The sequence below is a fragment of the Symphalangus syndactylus genome, chromosome 5 (assembly GCF_028878055.3).
Source record: "Symphalangus syndactylus isolate Jambi chromosome 5, NHGRI_mSymSyn1-v2.1_pri, whole genome shotgun sequence".
Taxonomy (NCBI): Eukaryota; Metazoa; Chordata; class Mammalia; order Primates; family Hylobatidae; genus Symphalangus; species Symphalangus syndactylus.
Window position 1 is genome coordinate 24,487,550 of NC_072427.2, and position 25,633 is coordinate 24,513,182.

Consider the following 25,633-nt stretch of genomic DNA (forward strand, 5'->3'; position numbering starts at 1 on the left):
GGGATGAGACGCGATCACTGCATCATGGCCATTTCCACCCGGCTGGGCTCTGCTCACCTACCTGGCGCTCGTCCCCAGCACCTCTGCTGCAGATCGTAACACAGCTCTGCTGTTGTCTTCACAGGGAACCCACCAAGACCAACCTGGTCACATTCTTCCATACCGACCTCAGCGGTTACCTCCCACAGAACGTGGTGGACTCCTTCTTCCCCCGCAGTATGACCCGGTTTTATGCCAACCTTCAGAAAGCAGTGAAGCAATTCCATGAGTAATGCTATCGTTACTTCTTGGCAAAGAACTCCCGTGACTCATCGAGGAGCTCCAGCTGTTGGGACACCAAGGAGCCTGGGAGCACGCAGAGGCCTGTGTTCACTCTTCGGAACAAGCTGATGGACTGCACATCTCTGAGAACGCCAGCCAGAGGCGGCAGCCCACCCTTCCTGCCTCCTGCCCCACTCAGGGTCGGCGTGTGATGAGCCATTCATGTGCTCCAAACTCCATCTGCCTGTTACCCAAACACGCCTCTCCTGGCAGGGTAGACCCAGGCCTCTAACCATCTGACAGGGACTCGGCCTGGACACCATGCGATGCACTCTGGCCCCAGGCCTTTCTGTGCCCATCACTCTAAGAGACCACGTTTCCCTGACTGTCATAGAAAATCATCATCGCCACTGAAAACCAGGCCCTGTTGCCTTTTAAGCGTGTACAGCCCCCTCAGTCCTGTGCTGCAGACCCCCAAATATATTTTTCTGATATAGACCTTGTATATGGCTTTAATGCTGCAAAATATTTTTTTTCCTTAAAAAAGGTGTCAACTTGGAAAATAATGGTTTAAAAACAGGATAAGCATTAAGGAAAAACACTTTCAATGTATCTTCCATTTGATGAATTTGTTTTTCTCTCTTTATCCCCTCAAGGTGGACTTTCATGTCCTTGGTGAAACCAGGCAGTGTGAATCTGTTCCAGCCCAAATCTGCAGCATTAGGGGTGAGTTCTTGGAAGTGATTCTGAACTGAGCGTGCACTCACATCTGCATGGGGAACTCCGGGGGGAAGAGCCTTCTTTTTCTTTCCCTTGGGCATTTGCCTTTCCTTGTCCTCTTACTGAGGCGGAGGCAGGAGGTCCCTGTCTTCCAGGCCCTGGCCAGGCCATCCTGCCATCAGGAAAGATGGACGAGCAAGCCTCCGTCTAGCAGCCCTGGCTGGAATCCCACCTCTAGATCCTGCATCTATGCCCAGATAACCTGGGACGGATAACCTCTGTCCCAGTCACTTGCTTTGCCTGGTCTCTCAAGGAGTCTCTTGGTACCCCAGGCCCACGGCCAGCTCCATGCTCATCCCTGTCCCCACCTTCCAGTCTTGATGAAAACCCATCTTCTCTTTCATCCCTTGGCTGCTTGATAAGACTTAAAACAATTCCCTGATTTTAGGGAAGGCCACTGCGTGCACAGATGGTGAGTTTGTGCAGGCAAGGAATATGCCCTCCACATCACGTGGCCTCCTTGCCCAGCCTGGGTCATGGGGAGGGAGTGTTGAATTGAATCACATCTTTCGTTGGTAGATTATGTTCATCTTCAATGTTTCTATTATGTCTAAAAAGTGGATACAAATGGTGCCTCCAAGTTCTTGTCTAATTGCTTGTCTACTGCTTGACAAAATCCAGAATGGAATGGGCCAATTTAACCAGCAGGACAGAAACTGCTCTAAGCCTTGGGATGAATAGAACAGTGAGCTGAACGCCTGCTCTAATGAAGCCACTAAAGGGGTTTACAGGAAGGTTAGGAGCCCAGCTGGGTTTTGAGTCCACTGCTGGGAAACAGATTCTTCACTTCCTGTGGACCCTAGAGAAGCCATCAGATTACATTAACGTGGCTCCACTGATGATGGCCTGAGAATTACTACTTTTTGTGTTTCATCTGTGTCCTTGCCAAGTCTTCCCCCACATCCTTACTTCACAGGATCAGGGGCTGAGAAGAGGCCAATACTCTGGCCCAGGCCTGGTCAAGGGATGCTGGTTGTTGCTGATGCAAAGTCACATTGCCTGGTCCTGAGCTTGGCAATCAGGCATCCAGAGATGGCCAAACCAAATATCCCTTTGGCCAGGCATTCAGGCATTCCCTATAATGTTGTGCACTTAAAGCATCTTGGGCTGATAGTCTCTACCGAATCACAGAAGAACGGGTTCAATCTGCTGCATCACTCATCAGCTGGATAAGCCATTTACCGTACACAGTGTTTGCCCTCATATCAATACATTGGCACAGAACCATACACTGTAGAAGCTGCTGTGATCACTAAAGGCAACGTCCGTTTAGCCCTGAGCACAGTGCTTGGCATGTGGTAGGTAAGTAGTAGCAATTTTATTTGATACCCTCATATACATGCTGGTTCCTTCTATCGGCACACCTGTCCACGCTTTGAGCTTGGTGCTTCACCTGTACTCCTCTGTTTACTGGCTCTACCACCCTTCCCTAGGATTACTTCTCCAACCAAAAAATTTTGCAAATGTTTCATGTGACAAACTGTATTTTTCATAAACGGCCCCAGCAATATTTCCTCTCCCCTTAAACCCAGGCAGGTTTGTGTCAGCTGTAACTGATGGAGTATAGTGGAGGTGATGCCCTGCAACTTCCAAGGCAAAGGTATAAACAAAACAAGATGCAGCTTCTACATGGCTCTTGCACTCCTGGGATGCTCATGCTGGGATTCCAGACACCATGTTGTGAGGAGGCCCAGGCCACAAGGAGAGGCCACCTATAAGCATGCAGGCCAGCAGCCCCAGGTGAGTTCCCAGCCAACATCAATGGCCAGATGTATGAGTGAATGATCTCACATGGTCCCAGCCTTTGCATGACTTTGCATGACTCCAGCTGATGCCAAGTGGAACAGAGATGAGCTGCCCATTGCAATCTCTGCCCACATTGCAGATTCATGAGAAAAATAAATGTCACTGTTTGGGGGTAAATCATGACACAGTTACAGTACTTGAAACATTTTGCAAAGCCAGGCATGAATGTCATATGAAATTGTAATCCATTTTATTTGTGGCACCACAATATTATCATTAAGCTCTCTTTTTACACAGTCTGCAATTTGTATCGGCTACCCTGGTGTGACTCTGCCCTTACTTTAGGAACAACCTTTTGCTGGGTGGTGTCCTAGAAGGTCTGGGCCTGGGCAGCAGCCACTGGGAAGCCCACGTGTGCTTTCCCCCATCTGGGTGGGGCGGCAGCAGAGACCCTGAGAATCAGCAGTTATGGGAGCTGTGTGTTATTGGCTTTGGCTTCAGCATGTCCTGCCTAGGAGTCTCCAGCAGCTGTGGTTTCCTTGGACTGGAGGCTTTTCCTCCTGATGACAATCGTGACAGGTCCATCAGGCAGTGCCTTGATGATGTTCCAGGCTTCAAACCGTGTGAGGCCCTGCATGGCAGTGCCAGCCAGCTGCAAGATTTCATCTCCAGGCTGGACTGTCTCACTTTGTTCTGAGGCTGCTCCTGAAATGAGGGAGAAGACAATGGGTTCCACAGATGATGGGGAACAAGGAAAGTTGCCTCCTCTCCTTGATCTTCAAGGAGCCAGGATGGCTTGGTAGAGAATGGGGCACCATCCCTTGGGAGCTTGCTTGTTGGTGGTTCTAAAATGAGGCATCTCTTAAGATGGTGACTCAGAGGTTAGGGCACCAGGCTCCAGCTCTCCATGGCCCTTGGAAAGGGATAGCCCATGCTGTCCCTAGGGGAGGGAAATATCAGGCAGCTCCACGCCTTAGCCTGGCTGGAGCACCGTCCATAGTTCATAGAGGACTCTGGGAAACTGAGTCCTGCTCAGACCCTGCTTTGGACACTGACCCAATACCCTACCCCCTTCACATTTGTTCTCTGCATCTGGTGAGGACATCAGTATTGAGCGGTATGGGAAGAGAGCTAGTGAGATTTTTGTGCAACAGTCTTTACAGGGATCTTGCCTCTGAGTGGCACGAAGTCCTCTGTGTCCACATAAAAAAGGAAACAACCATATATGGCGGCCCCCACTATTTCAAATCGGCATGTGAAAACAATGCTATTTTACTGTTTATATTAAAAGAAAATTTCCCATCCATTTGACACGGTGATCTTCACAAATCCTGAATAAGAGTAGCAGATAATACTAATGATAGTAATGAAAATATAGCTAAGTGTATTGGGCAATTATTTTAACCGGCATCGTGCTAATGTTTTGCATTTATGATAGTAATCCTATGAGGGATGTATTATTCGTGTTTCCTTTTAACAGGTGAGGAAACCAAGAACTGAAGTTCTTGGTTCTGCCACCAGGTCATGTGGCAGAACTAACACTAGAATCTAGTCCTCTTGACGTTGAACCCAATGCTCCTTCCAAATTGACCTTCAAAAATCAGAAATATCTTTCCCAGAATTGGGGTTAACATGGATTCTGGGGGGAATGCCATGTAAGCCTCACTCTACTTTCTGGGTTTCTGCAGCCGCAGCAGAACTTCCTCTAACGAAACCAGTCGACAGCAAGAGCTCATGGTGGGAGAGGGACAGAGCGAAGAGTCCCTTTGGGTCTCAGTCCTAAGAGCCCTCAGACACACACCTGTACCTCTTTACCTCCTTTTATGGATGAACAGCCTCAGGCCCAGAAGGTAAGGGTCACTCAGCATGTTACAGGCAGAGCTGGGACTAGAACCCAGCCCACCTGCCTCCCTGTCCAGTACTCCTCTCTCTGCAACCCCTTGCTCTGTGGCTTGGAGACCTCCAATTTGAGGAACACCAAGGAATCAGGGGTGGTTTTACATGGTAGCCACAGTCATTCATGATTTTCACAGGGAAATCCAAGTGACCCCCATATCAGACTGGTTTGTACTCCAATCCCTGATGAACAAAATATCAAAATTTTAAATAAAGGCAGGAGCTGATGTGTCCAGGACTAAGGTAAGGCAAATGAGGTCGACTGTGCAGTACAAAGTCAGACTCTGTCTTTATTTAAACTTTGATATTTTGTTCAACGTGTTTTTCTAAAATTAATTTTAAGAAACATGCTGCATTAAAATAGTATTGATCTCAGTTACTATTTTGGCACCCCTTTAAAACTTTGCACCACAGGCCAGTGCCTCACTGCCCCACTCTAGAGTCCTGGCCCTGCCAACCCGAACCAAGCCCAGGACTTAGGTGTTTATGAAGACCCATCAAAACAGAGGGGGGATTGAGGGGATGTCCGAGCAAAAGAGAAAAAGTAGAAAAAGCAGAATTGAGCCCTAAAAAGACCAGCATGCCCATGAAGAGGACATGGAGTTGTGGGAATCAACATAGCCCAGAAAGTGCCCAGAAGCCTTTTGGGGGCCTGGCCACGGGCCCACAACTGGAGAGCACGCAAAGAACCAGACACACCCCACACCTTTGAAAATCCTGTTAATGGTGAGAGGCTTGTCTCCGTGCAGGGAGCCCTTTCCTCCTTCCAGGCTGAAGCCCAGCCCTGCAGACATCTTCTCCAGTGTCACTGTGCAGACTGTGGCCTCTGCTGCTGAGAAAAACAAAAGGTCTCTGTTAGGGATCCTCTCCTCTCCCAGGCCACAGATGCCCTGGGCTTCAAGTGAGCCCGGGGTGATGCAGCCCCCGTGTTTGCACACAGGCACACGTAAACACGTCTCAGGCAGCGTGCTAGGCAGCCACACATTCTTGGGGGTCACAAATTACTGAGTAGCCCCATCAGGTCTGGCCCCAAATGGCCAAAGAGGATGTGGCCCATGTGGCTTCCCCTGAGCTGGGAGAACTTACTAGATTCTACAGAAACATCACTGGCTGCAGAGGCTGAGGCTGCAGAGTCAGTGGAGGAGTTGAGGTCGGGCGTGGCCTCTGGAGTCAGCTTCCTTGTGACAATCACAGCTTGCCTGGGCTCTCGAGCTTGGCGGAGGATGGCCAAGGCATCATTGTGCGTGGTCCCCTTGAGAGACTTGCCGTTGATGGAAAGAACCTCATTGCCCTTCTGAATAGTCCCTTCCTGGGAGGCCAGCCCATTTGGAAACACTCTGTGAACCTGAGCAAACCAAAGGAAGTCAGGACCAGAAATCACACAAGTCCAGTCCACATACTTGCTGGAGGAGGATTGAACCAGTTAGTCAATGCTAGAGGATTTTTAGGCCAACAAAGATTAAAGATAATTGTGTCCCAGATTAGAGCTGCTGGCGCAGAGGCCAGCATTCCCTCCTTCTCCATCCAGAGCAGAGAGCACTGGCAGTAATGACCAGGTAAGCCCTCAGAATCCATCCCAACACAATGTCCTATACTGTATCACCACAATTCTAGTTGGGATTGCATATAAAATCCTTTGCTTCACCTGCCCTAGGTCAGAATTCCCCAAAGTAGTTTTCTCAAAGCACCGATTCTACGGCATATTAATGGGTATTGTGTAAGAAAAAGGCTTTTCCTATTTTTTTTTAAAAATAGAGACAGGGTCTCCCAGTGTTGACCAGGATGGTCTCAAACTCCTGGGCTCAAGCAATCCTCTCACCTTGGCCCCACACAGTGTTGGGATTACAGGTATGAGCTACCACACCCGGCCAAGAAAAATTTTTTAAAATCAAAGACACTTGAGGAATACTGGGTTAAACAAAAGCTCTGACATTGTCTACTTTTAAAAAGCAAAAGGCATTAGAGGGTCTACAGTGCAAATTTGCATGGCAGATTTCTAAGTATTGGCAGGGTATTATGGGGATTCCCAAAGTGTTTCAACAAAGAATTCTTTTCTCATAGAGAAATTCTCGGTCTCATTTGGCAGAATGCATTTTGAGAAACACTCTCCGAGGCAGTCTAGACATTTTTATAGCTCCTCCCCTAGAAATTCTGACTCTTTACCTCCAATCACCTCTTGGTCCCCTTTCTGCAAGATATGTGGGATAAACAAACACACAAAAAAATCTCATGTCTCTGCCTCAGCCTCTTTAATGAGGTCCGTTATAATTAAGAGGACTGAGTGATAGCATGCATGGAAACCACTAAAATGTGGTACCTGTAGTTCTGCTTTTACGATAGGAGCAAAGCTCTTTGCTTCTCTAAATTGTTTTGGTGTTAGAAAAATTCTGTTCCGTGGTTAGAATCCCCAGGCTGTAACATCCAAGCATGAAGCAGAACCTCTCCTCTGAACCTCAGGTTCCTCAATGCTAGAGGATTTTTAGGCCAATGAAGATTAAAGTTAATTAAAGGAGGAACCTCAGGTTCCTCCTCTATAAAAGAAGCATAAATGCCACCAATTTATCAATCCAAAGTGTGGGTAGAATGAATTTAGACAACAGGTCAGTGAGTGCTCAGCATGGCCGTGGACGGTGCTCTACGTTAGTTCCCTTTTAATCAATCTGGAAAGGAACAGAAATGCTCAAACACAGGAGAAAGAAGTTTTGTGCATGTGCTCAGCCAACATGTGCGCCTTCCTACTAGTTTCCTGTTGTCTGCAGTGTCTCAGGGGTGACTGGCCAGATGACATGGACAGAAGTTGCTACTCATGGACAGGGAAAACACCCAAAGTGCTATTCCCACAGGCAAGCTCTCTTTCCTCCTCTTCAAGTAGAAAGTAAACTACACGGTCAGGAATCTTTTTGTAATACTCAGCTGCGCTCAGTGAGAGAAATAGAGACTTATCGGTTTTAAGTGCTTTTTATGTGATAGGGAACTTATCAAGAAATCAAGGAAGTCACCACTGACATGATTGACCCTGAAGTGGCATGCAGGAACATGCCAGATTGCCACTGCAAGGGGGTGTGGTATGTTTAATGCTGGCTGATGCTATGAACTGGAGGATTTGTTTTCAGTTGGGCATGGAAATTCAAATGAGCCCAGCACAGCTTACACAAAGGATACCCGGAGACAACACAGCCATGAGAATGATAACAATGCACTCGGCTTTAGAGACAGAGCAGCCACAGCATGGCTCCACAAAACCGGCAGAACCAGAAACCATCTGGGTCAGGTACAGGTGACCTGAAGGTAGCAGCCAGTGCTGATCCAATTGGATGAGCCAGAATAATGGGACCTACAGGAAAAGATGCCCATGGCCAGGCCTGCTACCCTCTCCACGCGGCCCCAGGCTCTGGGATGTGCTGAGTGAACAGGACCTGCCCAGTGGCCTAGTGTCATGCATTCCTCATTTCCCCAGCACAAGGCCCCTTCCTGGCAAGTGTGTCCCCCTCCCCCAGAACCATTGCCTCTGGCTCTGACATGCCCCTTCACTTGGCCACTCACCGTAATCACCTTGTTTTCTAGATCTGCTCCTCCTGCCAAGCTGAACCCAAGACCAGCACCTTCCTCCTTATGTAAGATGGTGACATGGATGCTGTCCAATTGCTGCAGGAGGAAATACTACATTCAAAAACATTTTACTGCAGAGGATGAACAATTTAACATCAGACTCACGTCAGACTGATTTGTTATCTCAAACCCCAGCTTGGCCAGCCTCCAAGTTACATCACCTCCTCAAACCTCAGTTTCTTCATCTGTAAAGAATGGACTCTTCAGGAGTCATGGGCAGCTTAGAAGAAAAAAAAATGTATGTAAAGCAGCAAGCGTAATTATTTTTCTCTCTCATTCACCCTGTCCACACCCGGGCACGGGGGGTGCCATGAAGTCAGCCAGAAATCACAGCATGTTGGGCAGTGTGAGATGAAGTCAGGTTGTAGGACTTCAGGTTAAAAAAAAAAAAAAAAAAAAACGAAGCAGGGGTCAGTGCTGTTCTGCAGGAATTGGTTGCGCCTTCTTCCCTTCTACTTCTCCATGGGTCACAGCAGCAGCACTAAGGAAGCCCAGCTAACATCTTGCCCCAATGCACAGTGTGCAAGTGTGACACACACACACACACACACACACACTACTACGGTACTTCCTAGTCTAGATGGGGACTCATATGGAGCCAGGACACAGAGACTCCTATTCCAGTCTAGAGCAGGGGTCTCAAACTCAGATGCCTATAGGAGTCAGGCAGGTCCCTAAAATGAGCAAAATGGGCAGATGTGAGTGATAGGAACTGCAGAGAGCCAACGAGTACATCTGCTCAAAGGGTCAGCTCTACGTAGGAATACAGACCTAGCGCTACCAGATCACTTCCCTAAAAAAAGTCCAGGTTTCAATTCAGGTTTTATCATATACAGAATTCAATATTTTTTTCATCACCATGCAGACCAAATAAAGCACACCTACAGGTTCTTGCGCCACCTGTTTTTACCTTGGCACTAAGGAGTAAACTTATGTCAAAGAATTCACCTGCTCAGGGTCACTAGAGCACCTGACTTGCAGCTGTCCCTATGATCCTAAGACTTGGAGCCCCTAAGACCCAAAGGCATGGAAGGATGAATGTACCTCACTGCACCCTCACCTCCAAGCCCCAGCACTAGACCAAATCTCTCAACTTTTACCCAGGTATCAGGTTACTTGCCTTGTAGAAGGCTCTTCTCATGTTAGAAAGCAAATACTCTCCCCAGAGCAGCTCAGGCAGGACGGCTCTTTGTGTTTTACACGCTTTGCCTCTGTTACTTCATTTGCACTGAGTAAGGTCCTGAGGGATGATGGTCCCAGGTGACAAGTGAAAACCACAGAGAAAGAATCTTAGCACAGCAGCACCTTGTGCTCATCAGATGTGGAAATTGCAGCTGAGGCCTCCTTGTATGGAAAACGAGAACCTCCTTATCCTCTCATCCTAGTCTGGATCATTCTAGTGCCAAAAGCCTGCATAGGCCTGGGGTAGCACCTAGAGGGTGCAGGACCCATTTGTCCGAGCTCATCTGACTGCTGCCCCAGCTCAGCCTGGCCACTTCCTCCCCACACCCCTTTGGGTCATGCTCAGAAAACATATGGGAAGTGAGACTTTCAGAATGACTTGACTGAAGTGTGGGGGCCTTGTGAGCCCTGGGATCAACCACCTCTCCGTGCACAGTGGAAATAATGAAAGCTGCAGGTGAGAGCTCTTGTAACCCACATTGTTTACAATGGACAGCATCCCACAACAGACACATGCCAGGACAGCAGCCCATGGAATGTGGAAATAGCACTGAACTTGAACTTGGAGACAGAAAACCTAGGTTCTGTAACCTTGATTGAGCCTTACCTTTCTCATTTATAAAATGACAAAAGAAGATGCAAGAAGTCAATCTACTCAAAGTGGTTCACAAGCTAAAAGGCTTTCTTCAAATGGAAGGTCTTACTGTAGTCAAGTGCTACAATGTCCCACCATCACAGGACACAACCTGGGTCTGATGTCAGCAGGCTACTCAAGCTACTTCCCCTCTGGCCCAACTAAGGTGGCCACACAGCCATAATAAGCCATTGGTTACTGCGGATGCTTACAAAGGAAACCTACCTTTAATGTGGCTTCATCCAGAACCTTCACCTCCTCAATAAGTTTTTTTAATTCTTCTGAGCTCAGCAGGGAGATAACGGACTGACCAGACTGAAGGGAACTGTGGTCCCCATCATCATCTTCCTTGGCTTCCGTGAGACCCTCTGTATATTCTCTCAGCTCTGAAAGGCTTTCATAGGGAGAAACAACACACAGTATGAACAATAATATTTAAAAGAGATAACAGTGATTGTATAATTACTCTGTCCCAGGTGCGGTGCCAAGCACTTATGTGCATATGATTTGATGCAACAAATCTATGAGTAGATACTAGCATCCCTTCACTCTACAGATATTTCCCAGCAGCATAAGAACAATAAATAAAACTAATAAATGCAGAGCTACTTTGATCAAAGGGAAGACCAAGCCCCAGCCCTACAGCAGGAACCCCATGGCACGTCTGACATCCTCTTGATTCTGCATAGAAGGTCTCATCCATCTCCTAATTTCAGCTGACAAGGAATCTGAGGGTGAGCATGGAAAGAGAACCTGCTCGTAGTCAAAATCAGTGCCTGAGCTGAGACTAGGACCCAGACATCCTAACTCCCTGACCAGGGAGTTGAACCCACGTGCAGAGTACAAGTGGATTCCATTCGGAGAGCAGTAAGAATTCCTGATGGATAATCTCCTGGCCTCATTCTGGTCTTTCTGAGTAACTGCAGGACATTTCAGATGTGCATCAACCTTCCAAATCTCCACAGGCGTGCATCAGCCCTCATGAGCAATTCACCAGGGAGCCAGTCCCACCTCCTACCTCCCAGCCCTCCTGAAGCCAGATGTTGTGAAAACTCCTCCTTAATGTGAAAGGCAGAGGTGTAATACCTACAGACAGACACACACACACACACACACACACTCAGACGTCTGCACACACATGGAAAGAAAGAGGCAGAACAATTCTTTAATCAATATATCTGAGAATTTTTAAAATGATATATAGAATTATTTTTTAAAATAAAGATGAGAAAGGTAAAGAGAAACACCGGGTGTAGAAACTCACTTGAGCGAGAACCCCGTGTCCAAGGCAGATGTTTCGGCAGAACCATTTGCAGCTGAGTCTACGTTGGAGGATGATGTTGGAGATGCCCCTTCCTTGGGGATGCAGGGAGTCTGGGCACAGGAGATAGAAGACGGAAGGCACAGCAAGGATTTCATGACAGCCGATGACACTTGGCTGCTGATAGAGTAGAGTTTGCTGGTCTTTTCATCAAGTAGCTTCGTCTCACAGGACTGGGACCTGGTCAGGGGGAAGCTCCGTGCTCGCTGGCTTGGCATCTTGAGCACTGGGCCTTGAGATTCCTCAGTCTGTGTTGACAGCAGCCTTAGGAGTGGGTCCGGGTCAGTGGGGAGAGTTTTCTGATTGGGCTGCCGCCCTGGGGGAGGGGACTCAGACACACCCGGGTCTCTGGCCTCAGAGGCTGCAGAGGACCCCGAGGGCAGTACTTGCTCAGGCTGCTGGGGCACAAGAGTGGGTGCAGCCCCTCGCCCCAAGAGTCCAGAAAACCGTCCTCCTTCATGCTTCCCAAGAGGTTTTGCTGCCTCCCCAGAGGAGGGCTGGAGGCTCAGTCTCTGGGCTCCTTTGTCAGGCAGTTGAGAGGAGCCAAAGTTTTCAAAGGAGCTGATTCTCTGCTTGATGGAGGAGGAGGAGGAGGAGGCCCGGATGTGTGATCCTAGGTGCTCCCTGGAAGCAGATGCTGGCTGGGTGGACAAGACAGGATCAGGGAGCCCTCTTGGGTCTGAAGCACGATTCCTCAAACCTTTCAAGCTTTGACGAAACCAGGCTGGCTTGGGAGCCACAGGAGGACCTTTCTTCACAGTACTGCTGTCTTCTGACTTGTAAACTTTGGGAGTGCCATTGGCGGTGTCCAGCTTTGGTGGGGTCCCATCTGGGTGGCCCTGTGTCCCATCTTCTTCATTCAGGCTGGCATTAGGCTGTAGAGGCATGTGGCCATGGTTCTCACTCATGATGGGGCTAAATAAGTTTTTGATGCAGTCAGAAATCCTAACCCAAGGGTCTTCGGCTGTGGTATCAAAGCTATAGTCCATCCGAGCCTGCCTCTTGAGCAGTGGGTGTTTTATCGGGGATGTTTGGGTCACTACAGTGCAGAAACAAGGCCAGAGCTGTGCATTACATCATACAGTGACTTTTCTTCCTAAATTCTAGTTTCCAAGCTGAATAGCAAGAAGGATTCAAGAGGAGGAGATTAGCAGAAGTGGGGGACACCCAGGTGGGTGAACTCCAGGTGCTGTCACCTGACTGAGCTGCCAACAGGCAGGAGTGAAGAACCAGAAGTAGGAGTTAATCTCACAGTATCCTAGTGTTTTAGGCCTGGAAGGGTGCTCAGAGAATATCTGGGCCGACCTCTGGCATTTTACATTTCAAGAAGGGTAAGGGGCCATCTGATGGCAGTGCTTGGGCAAGACTCCATGTCTCCTGACTCTCGAAGTTCGTGTCCTTTCTACTGCACTAAGGAGCCTCCAAGATACCGTGTTAAATGTGTAAAAGCCAAAGCAATTCTCTTGCCATTTAAACTTTTAAGACAAAGGTCATGAGTTGGCAGCTGTTTGTGCTTTGACCTACTCATGTCATTAAAAAGCAAGGTGCCTGTGCATGGCTTCCAGTGGGGCCACCCCAGCTTCCCACAGCTCTTCATGCTCCCTCTCACCCAGCCAGCATTTCCCATGTATGTACCTGCCTGGCCCTGAAGCCGTGTGTTTGCTGCTCTGCCTATACACAGGTCATTGATCAGCTTGCTCTCGGCAAAGGAGTGTTTTCCCTCCCTCAAAAGCTGAGGAAAAGGTTCCAGGTAGAAAGAAATCTGTGAAGTAGGATTCTCAACCTTGGCTACATACTGGAATCTGGAGAGCCCTGAAAAATACTGACGCCCACCACTAGGTACTGACTGAAGATACCTGGGATGCAGCCTGCGTGTTGGGAATGTGATGAGCAGGGGATTGCAATGTGCAACCTGCTCTGTGCCAACCAGGACCTCAGGCCTGCCCTGGAGCACATAGGAGTCTTTCTCAGAAGCCAGCATTGAACCAGCATCATATCTGCATGGGTAGGGGAGAGTGTGTCCTGGCTCTCTTTCCCAGGGGCAGAGGGAGGCTGGCCTGTGTGCCTTGGGGGATGCTTGCTACTGGAACGCAACCCAGTTTAAGGAACTCTGATCCCTCCTGTCCCTTGTCTCAATGCCAGGTTTCAAAAGAAGTGAATCATGGAGTATTACACCTTGATGATATCAAAGAGAAATTCTGCACGATCTAAGAGACTGGCCTTGGGCAAGTGAGCCCAGGCCTCCAGCCTGTTTCTGCATTTTTGAATGGCTTGGCTGTAAGGTGCTGTTGTGAGAATCAGGAGGCAGAGGTTCCACAGGCAAGCCCTTTGCAGATTGGAGTGACAACCTCCTGTCAGTTAAACACTGAGGTGTTTGCTTTCGCTAGTATGTTCCTCAATTAGGGTGACTAAGGGAGAGGAGCCTCCACACACAGGGCCTCTGCTCTGGGTGAGATGTGCTAGATCTTTCCAAAATGTCCCTTAGCCCTCCAAAAGTCTTTCATGAGCTTTTTCTGTAGTGTTTCTCAAACAGGCATATGGTTCATAGCCTATATGTTTATTTCCTGCCACTACTAGTTGCTCCTTGGAGGCAGGACCTGACTACCTGGTCTTATCCCTTTTTCTCTCTCCCCGCAGCATCTAGCACAGGGCCTCACAAAGCCAGCATTCAGTGTGTGCTTGCTGAATGCATCATATGCCTGGGGTCCACGTGCTCTTCCACACATTGCTGATGGGTGAATCTGGGCTCAGAAAGGCAAAGTAGGTTGCTCAGAATCATACTAATGACAGACAGATCCAGGATTCCCTGACTTCAAGTCCTATGCTCTCTCTAGCAAGCAAATAAATATTCAAGTCATGTCTTAGTATTGTCAGGTGTACCATGTGGACACACCCTTGCTATCCACCTCATGGAGGAGGTGACCACTGGTAGATGCTATTTATACTTTTCTGGCATTGCATTCTCTGACTCAGAAATCCTGAATGCAGCAGGACTGTTGCAACTGGAATGTTGGCACCCTAGAGACAGCTGCCCAGGATGGCTGGGTGGGTGTGTCTTTGGACCTCTTCCAAGGGCTGCATCCTCCCAATTATCCAGAATGGCCTGCATTCCTGCTGCCACCCCCACAGCATCAGCCGTCCACCCAGGAGGCTCCCCACCCTGGACAGCACCTCCACAGTGTTGCTGCCCAGCACCTGGAACCCTTGACTGTTTATCAGCCAGGTCCAGTGGTGATGTCAATGCAGAGCACTCTGATCCTCAGGCCAATTTGTGCTCTTATCTTATCCCTGCACCTTTTTTCAAAAGACCCTTCCTTTTGGAAGATCTCAATGAAAGCTTACCTGGGCTGGCTCTTCTCCGCCCTGGCTCGCCCTCTGTGGAGGACTTGGTCTGTGGGCCGATACCAGGTCCTGGGCAGCTGGCGGAGGCACTAGGGCTTCTCCCTGCTGTGTCTTCCTGTGGTAGCAGCAGTGGCAGCAGCTCTCTGGCTTCCTGTGGTGTAAACAGGAAGCGAGACCATGTCAAAACGGTAGCCTCAAGCTGTGAGAAAGCGAGACATGCTTTGATTGGGACGGAAAAACGGATATTGAGCTGCTTTCAATGAGAAGTTCATCAGCAGCCATGTAAAGAGGATTCTTTTCTCCTTGGTGCTGACATGGCAGAGCCAGCACCTCCTAGACATGCAGAGCATCCCTTGACTTCCAGCAACCTTGTGTCCAGGTCATGGGCTCATACTGTTGACATACGTGAAGACCCTGGCTCTTTGTGATAGGAACCAAAGGCTCTGAGTGTGGAGGGACTGGCATTGCTTCAGTTACAACTGCATCCTGGTGAACTACCCACCCCAGGAGGGTATAGAGCAGCGTAGAAACAAGGCAGCAACAAACCTGGCAGCTAGTGTTCCCTAAGGCTAGAGCACCCAGGAAAATGCTTGTCAATTGCTGTCACTTGTTAAGCACTCTTCAAATATTTAGTAAGTGTTCTGCAAAAGATGGCAGATACTCATCACCTGTGCCATTGCTCCCCTCTGTGGCACCTAGGGTGACATCCTCAATCTGTTGCAGAATTGTTTCCACCACTGAGCCTGGATGCAGCCCTGGGGTCCTTCCCAAAACAGCCTAGGGGCAAGATGGACAGGCTCCGAATAGCTATGCAATACTTGAAGAGTTTGGATTATCACACAGTGTGCTTAAGGTGCTGTCAGGGCCCAGAGGAAACAGAGAGACCAGTTCCATCCCAGAGGTGGAGAAAGCTTCCTAGAGAAGTGCTTTCTGTCCGCTTCATAAACAGAGTAAGAATTTTCCAGGCAGAGAGGCAGAAGAATAGTGTTCCAGAGACATAGCCCGACCAAACATAATACCCAACTGGAAAAAAAGATTGAGAAGGCAGACATCATCAAAACGATGCCGCCGGTATTTGATCGTCTGCAAGAGAAATGCTTTGCTATACTGCGGTGGCCTCCACATCCGGTTCATTCCAGATTTGTGTAATTATGGGCCATTTGACATGGCTACAGGCTTCCTTTCAGAGAGGAAGGAAGGAGGAAGGAACAAATGCATCCTTTGGAACTAAAAAAGAAATGGCAAATATCCATGGCCTGAAATTTAAGATCTACATTGACAATAAACATTTTGGGGGAAGGAAAGGTCTACAAAAGTTAGAAATGTATTCACAGAGCATTGCCTCAGCTCAAGTTCCCTACTGTAGAACCGAGCTTTAGGAGAGCATTATGAAATATTGAGAGATCAACCAATTTCAAAGGAATCATTGGGCTTTTCGAACTAGCCCTTAAAAAAGCAAGGCTGAGTCATGGCATTAGAAGCTTCAAATATTGGCCTGATGATCTCTAAGACTCTTGTCCACAAGAGAAATGACATGTGGATGAAATTTAATTTCACCCCGTTGGGAGCTCTGTAAGTTGACATCTGTTGACATTCATGAATTGTTAGCTCTTACAGGCAGCCACATGTGATACCAACTTCAGTCAATGCAGCTTTACATCTTAGAACAGACACAAATGTGTTTTGTCTTTTCATCAACACATCCAGTATTGCATCCTCTTCATGGGAGACTTCAAAATTAGCCCCTGAAATAAATTTGATTTTACACAAATTTTTCTCTTACTAGTGTTTCCTGGAACAGTGCTTGGTGGATGAAGGAGGGAGAAGAGAAAGAAGGAAAGAGGGAGAGAGTGGATTCAGCATAGAGGGGAGAAAGTATGTTTTTGTTTGGTTTTTGTTTGTTTTCTAAGAAAGGATTCTTACAAAATCCTGTTGTGTGTTGAAGTTTTTTTAAGCACAGGTGAGAGTTTAGGCTGATTTTCTATACGAGGGATGTTAGTTTTTTGTTGAAGAAAATATCCCAAAGTTCATATTGGTTGTGAGAGTTAAGTCCCCTTGAATTAGGGTAGATGGGAAAGATTTGGGGGTCATCCATAGCAGCTTGACAACAGTCTTGGGACCCTGTAGAGAAAAGACTACAGGGAGGGAAAAGTGGGAGGGTGAGACAGTGGACACCGTGGCCACGGAAGAAAACACCCAGTGAGAAATCCCCAGGAACGGTCAAGGAAATTTTGAGAGCGACCTCAAGCAAATTGCTTCCTGTTTTCTATTGCGTGCTGTGATCCTTTTTCTGTGACCCCCCAGTACCCAATAAAAGTATGTCATGCTGATTGCTTTTATGGAAATGTTTGTGGGAGAAGGATCTGCCGGCCACATGGGACAGAGCAGAGCAGACAGAGGAGGGCAGCTGCAGAACAGCCTTGTCTCCAGGAGACGGTGCTGTTGGGGGCGGGTACGGGAGGGAGCCCGGTATTCTGCCGAGGCACACAGGGCAGGAAAGATGACCTGTGGGGAAGTTCCCTGCCTGGGCTTCCCTGAGGACACCCCAGTTCTTTCTCCAGATGCCTTACTTGGGAATACCCCCTGACCCTATGTGGCTCTGCCGAGGGCATCACTGGGACAGACCTGCTGTAGCAACTGCACTCATTCTTTTCTGGGCCTCCAGGAGGAAGGCAAAATGACTGGCTTCTCAGCTGGCTGCTCCTGATTTGCCCTTCTAGACTCATAGGTCTCAGGCCCAAGGGAAAATGAAATATGGGCTTAAAAGAGGGGGTGGGAGAACAGATCCATCTGAGAACTCCATCATGTGTTACTAACCAGCCACATCCTGCCAGCACTCTGCAAAACTGCACTTCCTTTTTAGTAACCTGGCTTCCTCCCTCCTTCGCTTTCACCCCTCCTACTCAACACCCCGTCTCCACTACCCCTCCTGAAGCTTGCCAACCCTCACTGTAGATTGTTTTAGGGGGCTTCCAGAGGCCCCCTCCCACCTGCCCACGGTGTGCTTAAGGGAAGGGCCAGGGCCCCTGCAGGGCCATTCCATGATGGGGGAGGCAGCTTCTGGGTAAGGATGGGGAAACTCAGCGTGGCATAGTGGGTAACTGTGACCCACTAGCAATGTGAACTTGAGCGAGTTTCTCAGCTCCCTCTTTGCACAACTGGGACTCTCACCATCAGGTGGTTGTAAGATGTAATTGACACAATATACATGAAAGTAGTCAGTGTAGTTAGCCTGCGCATAAAAACGGTTCCAGACACAGCAGCTGCCTGTCAGTCAGTCTGCCTTTTATGCAAGGGGTGGAAAGGAGGGCTTTAAGGGGCCTGATGGAAAGATCATGGCAATGAATGCTAATATGCCTGAGATGCTGTCAGGTACTTGCCTTAAGTGGTTACCTTTAATCCTCACAATAGCCCTTGGAAGGAGCCACTACTTGCAGCCCCAATTAACAGATTGGTGGGGTCTCCCCAAGGATCCACGCTTAAGGAAGTGAGGAGGAAAAGATAACTGGGGAAGATATAGGAGCCAGTTTCTCAAAATCATACCAGTCCCCTCACTTAGGAAGCAGGGTAAGCAGCTCTTGTCCCTTTTTAGTTGCTTTTTGTTTTGTTTTGTTTTTTGAGACGGAGTCTTGCCCTGTCGCCCAGACTGGAGTGCAGTGGCGCAATCTTGGCTCACTGCAACCTCCGCCTCCTGGGTTTAAGCAATTCCCTGCCTCAGCCTCCCGAGTAGCTGGGATTACAGGCACCTGCCACCACACCTGGCTAATTTTTGTATTGTTAGTAGAGACAGGCTTTCACCATCTTGGCCAGGCTGGTCTTGAACTCCTGAGCTCAAGAGCTACCCAGCTCGGCCTCCCAAAGTGCTGGGATTACAGGCCTGAGCCACCACGCCAGGCCCCTTTTGAGTTATTTAAGCCACTATTCTCCCTACAAGCAGGACACTCAAAGATCCACGTGCAAAGACTATGACCCTGCAGGGGCCCTGGTATTTTTCCTTCATGGTGAGTGAAAATGACACCTTAAATTCCAGTGTGTTATGGGTGGGAACCCAGATGCCAGCAAGCAGGACTGGGACTTCAATTATCTGTCAACCTTCAAACCCATCTTTCCATGGTCAGTCCTCAGCTGAGTCCTAAGCAACAGCTTCTCTCTGGTGGAGCAGGAGAAACCTTCATTCTGGCCCTGCTAACACTAACTTGCTAATTTGCCCATGCTCAAGATTTGAGTCTGGTTCTGGAAACACTCGACCTGTGGACCCATCCTCTTACCTGGCCACAGGTGGGCGGGGTGTGCCCAGAAGAGCATGAGGAGTTCTCTCTCTCTTCCAGACTCTTCTGAGGGTCACTGTCACTTTTAAAGTATTTTCTGGGTGGAGGCTTGGGCTTGGAGGACGTAGGCTTTCTCACCAAAATCTCAAAGGGTTTCTTCAGTCTTAGCGGCGGGTGGCTGTCCCGGCTCTCTGGGAGGGGCGGGCTCTCCTGGGGCAGCCTGGAGGGTGCTACAGAAAGCACCACTGGCTCCCGTGCCAGAGGCAGGCTGGGGCTGTGTGTGCTGATGTCCACGTCAGAGGACGGCTTCTCAGCACTGCCACTCCCAGGACTTCCCCCTGGGGACCCAGACATGTAGCTGCTGTCACTGCTGGAGCGGATCATGACCTTCTGAGCCCTGCGATGCGGGGGTGCTGAGTTCTTCTCTCGCTCCTTCTCCAAGGTGGGCCGCCCGTGCCAACTGCTTTCCAGCCTTTTGACACCTGTGTGGGAAGCACAAGGGAATCTTCACAGCTGAGCTTCAGAAAACAGAAACACCCCCTGGCCTTGCCTGCGAATGCCGTGGGCAGCACACTGAACACCGGCCATCTGCTTCTTATCTGAAGTCACTCTGGATCTGGAGTATGGCAGTCTTGGTGTTGGTCCCGTCAAGCTGTATGACTTTGGGTTGGGAAAATCGTTCAAGCTTTCTGAGCCTATGACTAATGTATATGGAGATATGCCACCCAGATCACCCACGAGGAAGGGCTTGGTGTCCCAGCTGTGGGGAGTGCTGCTGGCAGACTACTTTCAGCTGTGGGTCCCTCCAGGGGCTGCCACAGCTGCCGACAGCTGCCTTGTCCAAGAGGGCAGCCCATCTCCAGGGACTGCTGGAGATAGGGTTACAGAGGCCCAGCTATGTTGGCCAACTCGGGACAACTCTAATGGGGACTTCAGCTGCAGAGCTCCAGGGCTTGGCTGAAGCTGTTGGGTGTGCATCTCAGCTCCATCCTCCCTCTATATACCCTGCCTGCTCCCCTCCCTGCCACAGGTAGTGATCCCCAGGACGCTTCCTAATAAACATGCTGCAGACCAAACTCCATCTCAGAGTTGGCTTCCTGGGGGACCCAACTCCATTTCTGCATCTATAAAATGAGGATGATAATTTTAAAGTCACTGGGGTTATTTTGAGGCTCAGTAACAAAGAGAGAGAAACTACCTGTCGAGGCACTTTGAATCTTACATGAAGAAGTCACCATTTCTTTCCAGTTGAGGGTGAGGTGAGGGCAGAAAGCTGCTATTTCTTAGCCATTGCACCTTCCTCCCTCCCTTCCCATTAGCCCTTCTTCCTGGTTCTCGGTACCTCCTACCCTAGTTTCCAGCACTAGGGCTACCCATGTATCCTTGAGAGGCCCTTCTCTCTAGTGGTAAGCTGTCAAGGGTGCCCCTTTCCTAAAATCACAGCTGGAGGGGGTGGGAGAGGATTGAAATCTAGTCTTTTGCTCAAATTCCAGCTCATTCTGAGAGACCAGGAAAGCCAGAGGAGCCCCATGAGAGAGAACCAAGGCCAGCCAAGCTCCTAACTCACTTTCTCTTTAAACAACAAGTTTTCTTTTGTTTTTTTCTTGATCATGAAATAATGCATCCTCCTTAGAGAAAACTCAGCCACAAGAAGGAAGGAATGAAAGTAAAAATTCACTTCACCTGTGTTCCTATCAGCCAGAAATAACTACTGTCAAAATTTTGGTGAGTTTCTCTGTCATGCTTTCCCAAGCATATATGCATGTTGGGTGGGTAGAAATAATAGACCAGAGCTGAAATAAAATGTTGTATTCTGTTCTTTTCTCTGAACATTTCCCCAGATCATTTAATTTCTTGTCACTATCAGTGCCAATGGTTGCATGTTGTTCTATCATTAAGGATGTTCCATGGTAGACGTGACCAATGCCCAATGGCTAGGCACGGGAGTCAAGCCAGCTGGATTTCCATTCCAAAGCCTCTGTGCTCTAGTGGTATGACTTTGAGTAAGAGAGTCTCTGAGGGCCTCACTTTTTTTTATAAAATGTGCATAAAAATTATGTGTGAATGCATGAATTAGCACAGTCCCTGACATGATAAGAATTAAATAAATGTCAGAATTATATCCCCAAATGTTAATTTGTCCAATATTCTATTATTATAAACTAGGGGTTGCAAACTCAAATGCCTACAGGGGCTATTGTGTGAATGGCAACTTGGTACAGGATAAAGCGAATGGTGGGGACCATAGGGAGCTGGAGAGAGCCTGGCACATTTGTAGCAATTTAAATTCAGATGCTTTTAAAATCTTGTGTCTTCCAAACAAAGCAAAAATATAAGCTAAATTTAGCTGGTGGGCTGCTAGTTTTCAGCCTTTGTCTACATACTATGCTGGTCTATGGTAAATGCTGTTACTATTCCTTGGATACACGATGAGTTAATGGATAAATCCTAAGCTTTCTAAGAAGGCAAAGATATTTTACATCAAAGTTCACCATTTATCTTACCTTCCAGACTCCACTGATGCCTCTCCTTTCCAAACTTGGTGTTTTCCACAGCCTGGGCCACAGCTTCTTTGAGTTGCTGTTCAGAGACCTAGAAAATATCAATCATCTCCTCAAACAAACAGTGGAAGCTCCTACATCAGGCTTCCAGCCCTGTACCAGCTCCAAAGCTGGGCCACTGGATTCTAAATTTTTTTCCTTTCAACCCACTCTGCAAATAGCTGACAAATTCCATTTCCAGACTTACCCTGGGAATCAATGGTTCCTCAGTATCTTCTAGATAAAGTCCAAAGTCTATCAATGCAGGGGTTCCCAAGGAAGCCCCCTCAACTCTCCAACCTTCTTCCCACTACTTGCAGGAAAATTCTAGACAAAGTTACCACTTCACAGGTTATCTCTATGAGCTAGTCCATTCTTGGCAACGCTGTCATGACATCATCATTATCAACAATGTCGTAATCATCACAATCACTATTATACCATCTGAGCTGTGACTCACAGTTTATTATCACTTTGGAGTAATAGTTAAGAGTAGGAGTCTTAGAGTCCAAAAGGCTTGTGTTCTAGTCCCAGTTCCTCTACTGTCTAGGTGTAAACACCTAGACAAGTTACTTAACCTCCTAAGCCTCCATTTCTTCCTTCTGTAAAATAATAACAATAATAAAACCAATTTCACAATGAGGACAGGTTTTTAAAAAATAAATTATTTGACATCGAAAGTACAGGAAACAAAAAAATAGATAAATTGGACTGTGTAAAAATCAAAAACTTCTGTGCATCAAAAGGACATCATCAACAGATTGAAAAGGCAACTCATATAATTGGAGAAAATATTTACAAATCATATTTCAGATAAATGGTTGAGTTGCAGATTATATAAAGGACACCTACAACTCAACAACAACAACAACAACAACAACAACAACAACAACAACAACAAAACAACCTGATTAAAAACCGGGCACAGAACCTGAATAGACATTTCTTCAAAGAAGATCTACAAACAGCCAAAAAGCAAATGAAAAAATGCTTAACATCACAAATGATTAGGTAAATGCAAATCACAACCACACTGAGTTACCACCTCACACATATTAGGACATTAGGATGGCTACTATAAACAAAAAGAAAAGGGGCTGGGCATGGTAGCTCATGCTTCTAATCCCAGCACTGTGGGAGGCTGAGGCAGGCAGATCATTTGAGGTCAGGAGTTCAAGACCAGGCTGACTAACATGGTGAAACCCCATCTCTACTAAAAATACAAAAATTAGCCAGTGTAGTGGTGCACACCTGTGATCCCAGCTACTAGGGAGGCTGAGGCGGGAGAATCACTTGAACTCAGTGCAGTGAGCCAAGATCGTGCCACTGCACTCGAGCCTGGGTGACAGAGTGAGACTCCATCTCAAAAAAGAAAAGAAAGGAAAATAACAAAGTATTGGCAAGGATATGGAGAAATCGGGACACTTGGGCTGTGTTGATAAGAATGTAAAATGGTGTGGCCACTGTGGAAAACAGTTTGAAGGCTCCTCAAAAACTTAAAAATAGAATTACCATATGACCCAGCAATTCCACTTCTGGGTATATACCTTAAAAGAATGGAAGTCAGTATCTCAGAGGAATCTGTACGCCATGTTTATTGTAGCATTATTCACAATAGTCAAAAGATGGAAACAACCCAAGTACCCAAAAACAGAAGATAAACAGCATGTGATTCACACGCGCGTGCGTGCGCACACGTGCATACACACACACACACACTAGAAGATTATTCCACCTTAAAAAGGAAGGAAATTCTGGCCCATGCTACAACATAAATGAACCTTGAGGACATTATGCGAAGTCAAATGAGCCAGACACAAAAGGACCAACTTTATATGACTCCACTTCGATGAACGTAGAGTAGTCAAAATCACAGAGACAGAAAGTAAAATGGTGGTTCCCAGGACTTGCGGGTAGGAGAACATAGGGACTTGTTTAATTGGTAGAGTTTAAATTCTGAAAGACGGAAAGAGTTCTGGAGACGGATGGTGGCGATGGTTGCACAACAATGAGAATGTCCTTAATGCCACTGAACTGTACACTTAAAAAATGGTTAAGATGGTAAATTTTATGTTATGTGTATTTTACCACAATAAACAACAATAAATAAATCATTTAAAGTCTTGGGCACAATGCCTGGCAGATGGTAAACTCTTAATAGAGGAGAGTTACTATCTACAACAGTCCTGTAAGGTAAAGACCACTCCCCCACGTCAGAGTTGAGGCACCAGAGGCTCTTGGAGGTTAGATGAGTTGCCCAAATTAACTGTAAGCAAGCAGCAGACTGGACACTTGCCAGGCATTCTGCTGCTGGGCCTGGCTCTCTTCTCTCTGCCCTATGCCTGTGCCCTTGGATCTCCGCTGCCTAGGGTGTCTTTGCCTTTCTGCTGCTCTGAACCTTACCTGTCCTTTCTGGCCTGGCTCCCTTATCTGAGCAGCTGGAACTCCAGCTCCCTCACTCTCAAGGCCCTCACCTCTGTGGCCTCTCTGTGTGTGTCCCATCTCTCTGGGAGAATGCACATTCCTTAAGCCCAGGGCTACAGCATTTGCCCACAACCTGACCCCTACTCCACTGATTTTCTGCCGTAGTCCTAAAAGCAGCAAGAGGAAATGATAAATTAATTGGGACCTCTTTCTTTTCTTGTATTGTCCAGAGATTTAGGCCAATTATTTGTTTGTCTTAATTAAGAAGTTTGCTTGTCTCTGGTGTGTTTAGCCCCAGTGTGCAATCCATAGAATGGGGCTGGGTTTGAATTCTACCACACCATTATATATTGATTTTCCTCATTACTCCACTCTGTCCAAGTGTCACTGGGAGTTTGGGAGTCAGTGAGTTCAAAGCACAGGCTTTGCTAGATTTAAATCTTAGCTTCTTTACTTAGCAGCTTCACCATTGGGAAACTTACTTGTCCTTTCTAAGCCTCAGTTTCCTTATCTGTGAGTTGGGGGGGAAATATCACACTGATTTCAGGAGGCTGCACAACAACTAAATGCAGTTGTGTGGGTCACATCTTTGGAAAACATGCCTGGTGCATACTGGGATTAAATAACTAGTTGTGGTGATTATTCCAGGTTCCCCAGAGCTCTCACCAACAGCAGGGATTCAACCCCCAAGTCCAGCTCCAGCCTGGGTCCCTGTTATAGTTGCTATCAGCCCTAAGTCTAACCTGCCTACTGGGCGTCTTTACCTGAACACCCCATGGTACCTCCACCTCACTATGTCCCACACTAAGATCATGCTCTTCGCTCCCTCCCAAGCCTGCTACCTTCTCCTCTTCTCTCTTCTGGTGGAAGACCATTGCTCAGTCTTCCAATCTAAAAATATTCGAGATATCTTCGGTTCCTCCCTCTCTTACCCCAGAGCCACTTGCCCAGCAGCTCTTGTTGAGTCTTCCCAAGCATTGCCTCATGTTGCCTGATATGGTTTGTCTGTGTCCCTACCCAAATCTCATCTTGAGTTGTAGCTCCCATAATTCCCACATGTTGTGGGAGGGACCTGGTGGGAGATGATTGAGTCATAGGGGCAGTTTCCCCCATTCTGTTCTCATGATAGTGAATAAGTCTCACAAGATCTGATGATTTTATAAGGGGTTTCCCCTTTCACTTGGCTCTCATTCTCTCTTGTCTGCCACCATGTGAGACGTGCCTTTCACTTTCTGCCATGATTGTGAGGCCTCCCCAGCCACATGGAACTGTAAGTCCATTAAATCTCTTTTTCTTTATAAATTACCCAGTCTCAGGTATGTCTCTATCAACAGTGGGAGAACAGACTAATACATTGCTCCTTCTCTTTTCTCTTCTCATGGCTGCTGTGTAGTTCAGGCTCTCACCATCAGCTTCCTTCCTCTTACAAACCCCACACTCCACCCACTCTATCCTGTCTTCTACAGTGCAATCAAAAGTTTAAAAATTAAAATATGAACATGCTCCATCTACAGCTACAGACCTCCCATAGATCCTCACTATGCAGAATAAAATGCAAACTCTTTAGTATCCTGTTGCAAGCCCTCTGCAGTGTAAGCCCAATGCCCTGCCAACCTCTGTTCTCAGTCAC

General features: G+C 47.6%; 2 protein-coding genes across 13 annotated transcripts in view; one reads left to right on the forward strand and one right to left on the reverse strand.

Annotated features, from left to right (window-relative positions):
• Positions 1 to 21,629, forward strand: part of STARD5 (StAR related lipid transfer domain containing 5) — a 32,200-nt gene extending 10,571 nt beyond the window's left edge. The window contains exons 6-10 of one of the 6 annotated variants that reach the window (XM_063640152.1): positions 125 to 987; positions 1,663 to 2,343; positions 2,574 to 2,781; positions 4,476 to 4,637; positions 8,248 to 8,542. In XM_063640152.1, the coding sequence (XP_063496222.1) occupies positions 125 to 272 (148 nt within the window). In that variant the 3' untranslated portion in view covers positions 273 to 987; positions 1,663 to 2,343; positions 2,574 to 2,781; positions 4,476 to 4,637; positions 8,248 to 8,542. Of the gene's footprint in view, positions 1 to 124; positions 2,782 to 4,475; positions 4,638 to 8,247; positions 8,543 to 20,672 lie in introns of those variants that run through there. The other 5 variants (XM_063640149.1, XM_063640150.1, XM_063640153.1 and 2 more) reach the window with 5 other exon arrangements.
• IL16 (interleukin 16) overlaps positions 3,014 to 25,633 on the reverse strand; it is a 108,573-nt gene continuing 85,953 nt past the window's right edge. For 4 of the 7 annotated variants that reach the window (XM_055277461.2, XM_055277460.2, XM_055277466.2 and 1 more), the window contains 9 exons: positions 21,544 to 21,631; positions 19,040 to 19,521; positions 14,772 to 14,922; positions 11,373 to 12,468; positions 10,334 to 10,502; positions 8,227 to 8,328; positions 5,770 to 6,028; positions 5,390 to 5,515; positions 3,014 to 3,492 (listed from right to left, as the gene is read on the reverse strand). In XM_055277461.2, coding sequence (XP_055133436.2) covers positions 3,299 to 3,492; positions 5,390 to 5,515; positions 5,770 to 6,028; positions 8,227 to 8,328; positions 10,334 to 10,502; positions 11,373 to 12,468; positions 14,772 to 14,922; positions 19,040 to 19,521; positions 21,544 to 21,631 — 2,667 coding nt within the window. In that variant the 3' untranslated portion in view covers positions 3,014 to 3,298. The other 3 variants (XM_055277464.2, XR_010121017.1, XM_063640148.1) reach the window with 3 other exon arrangements.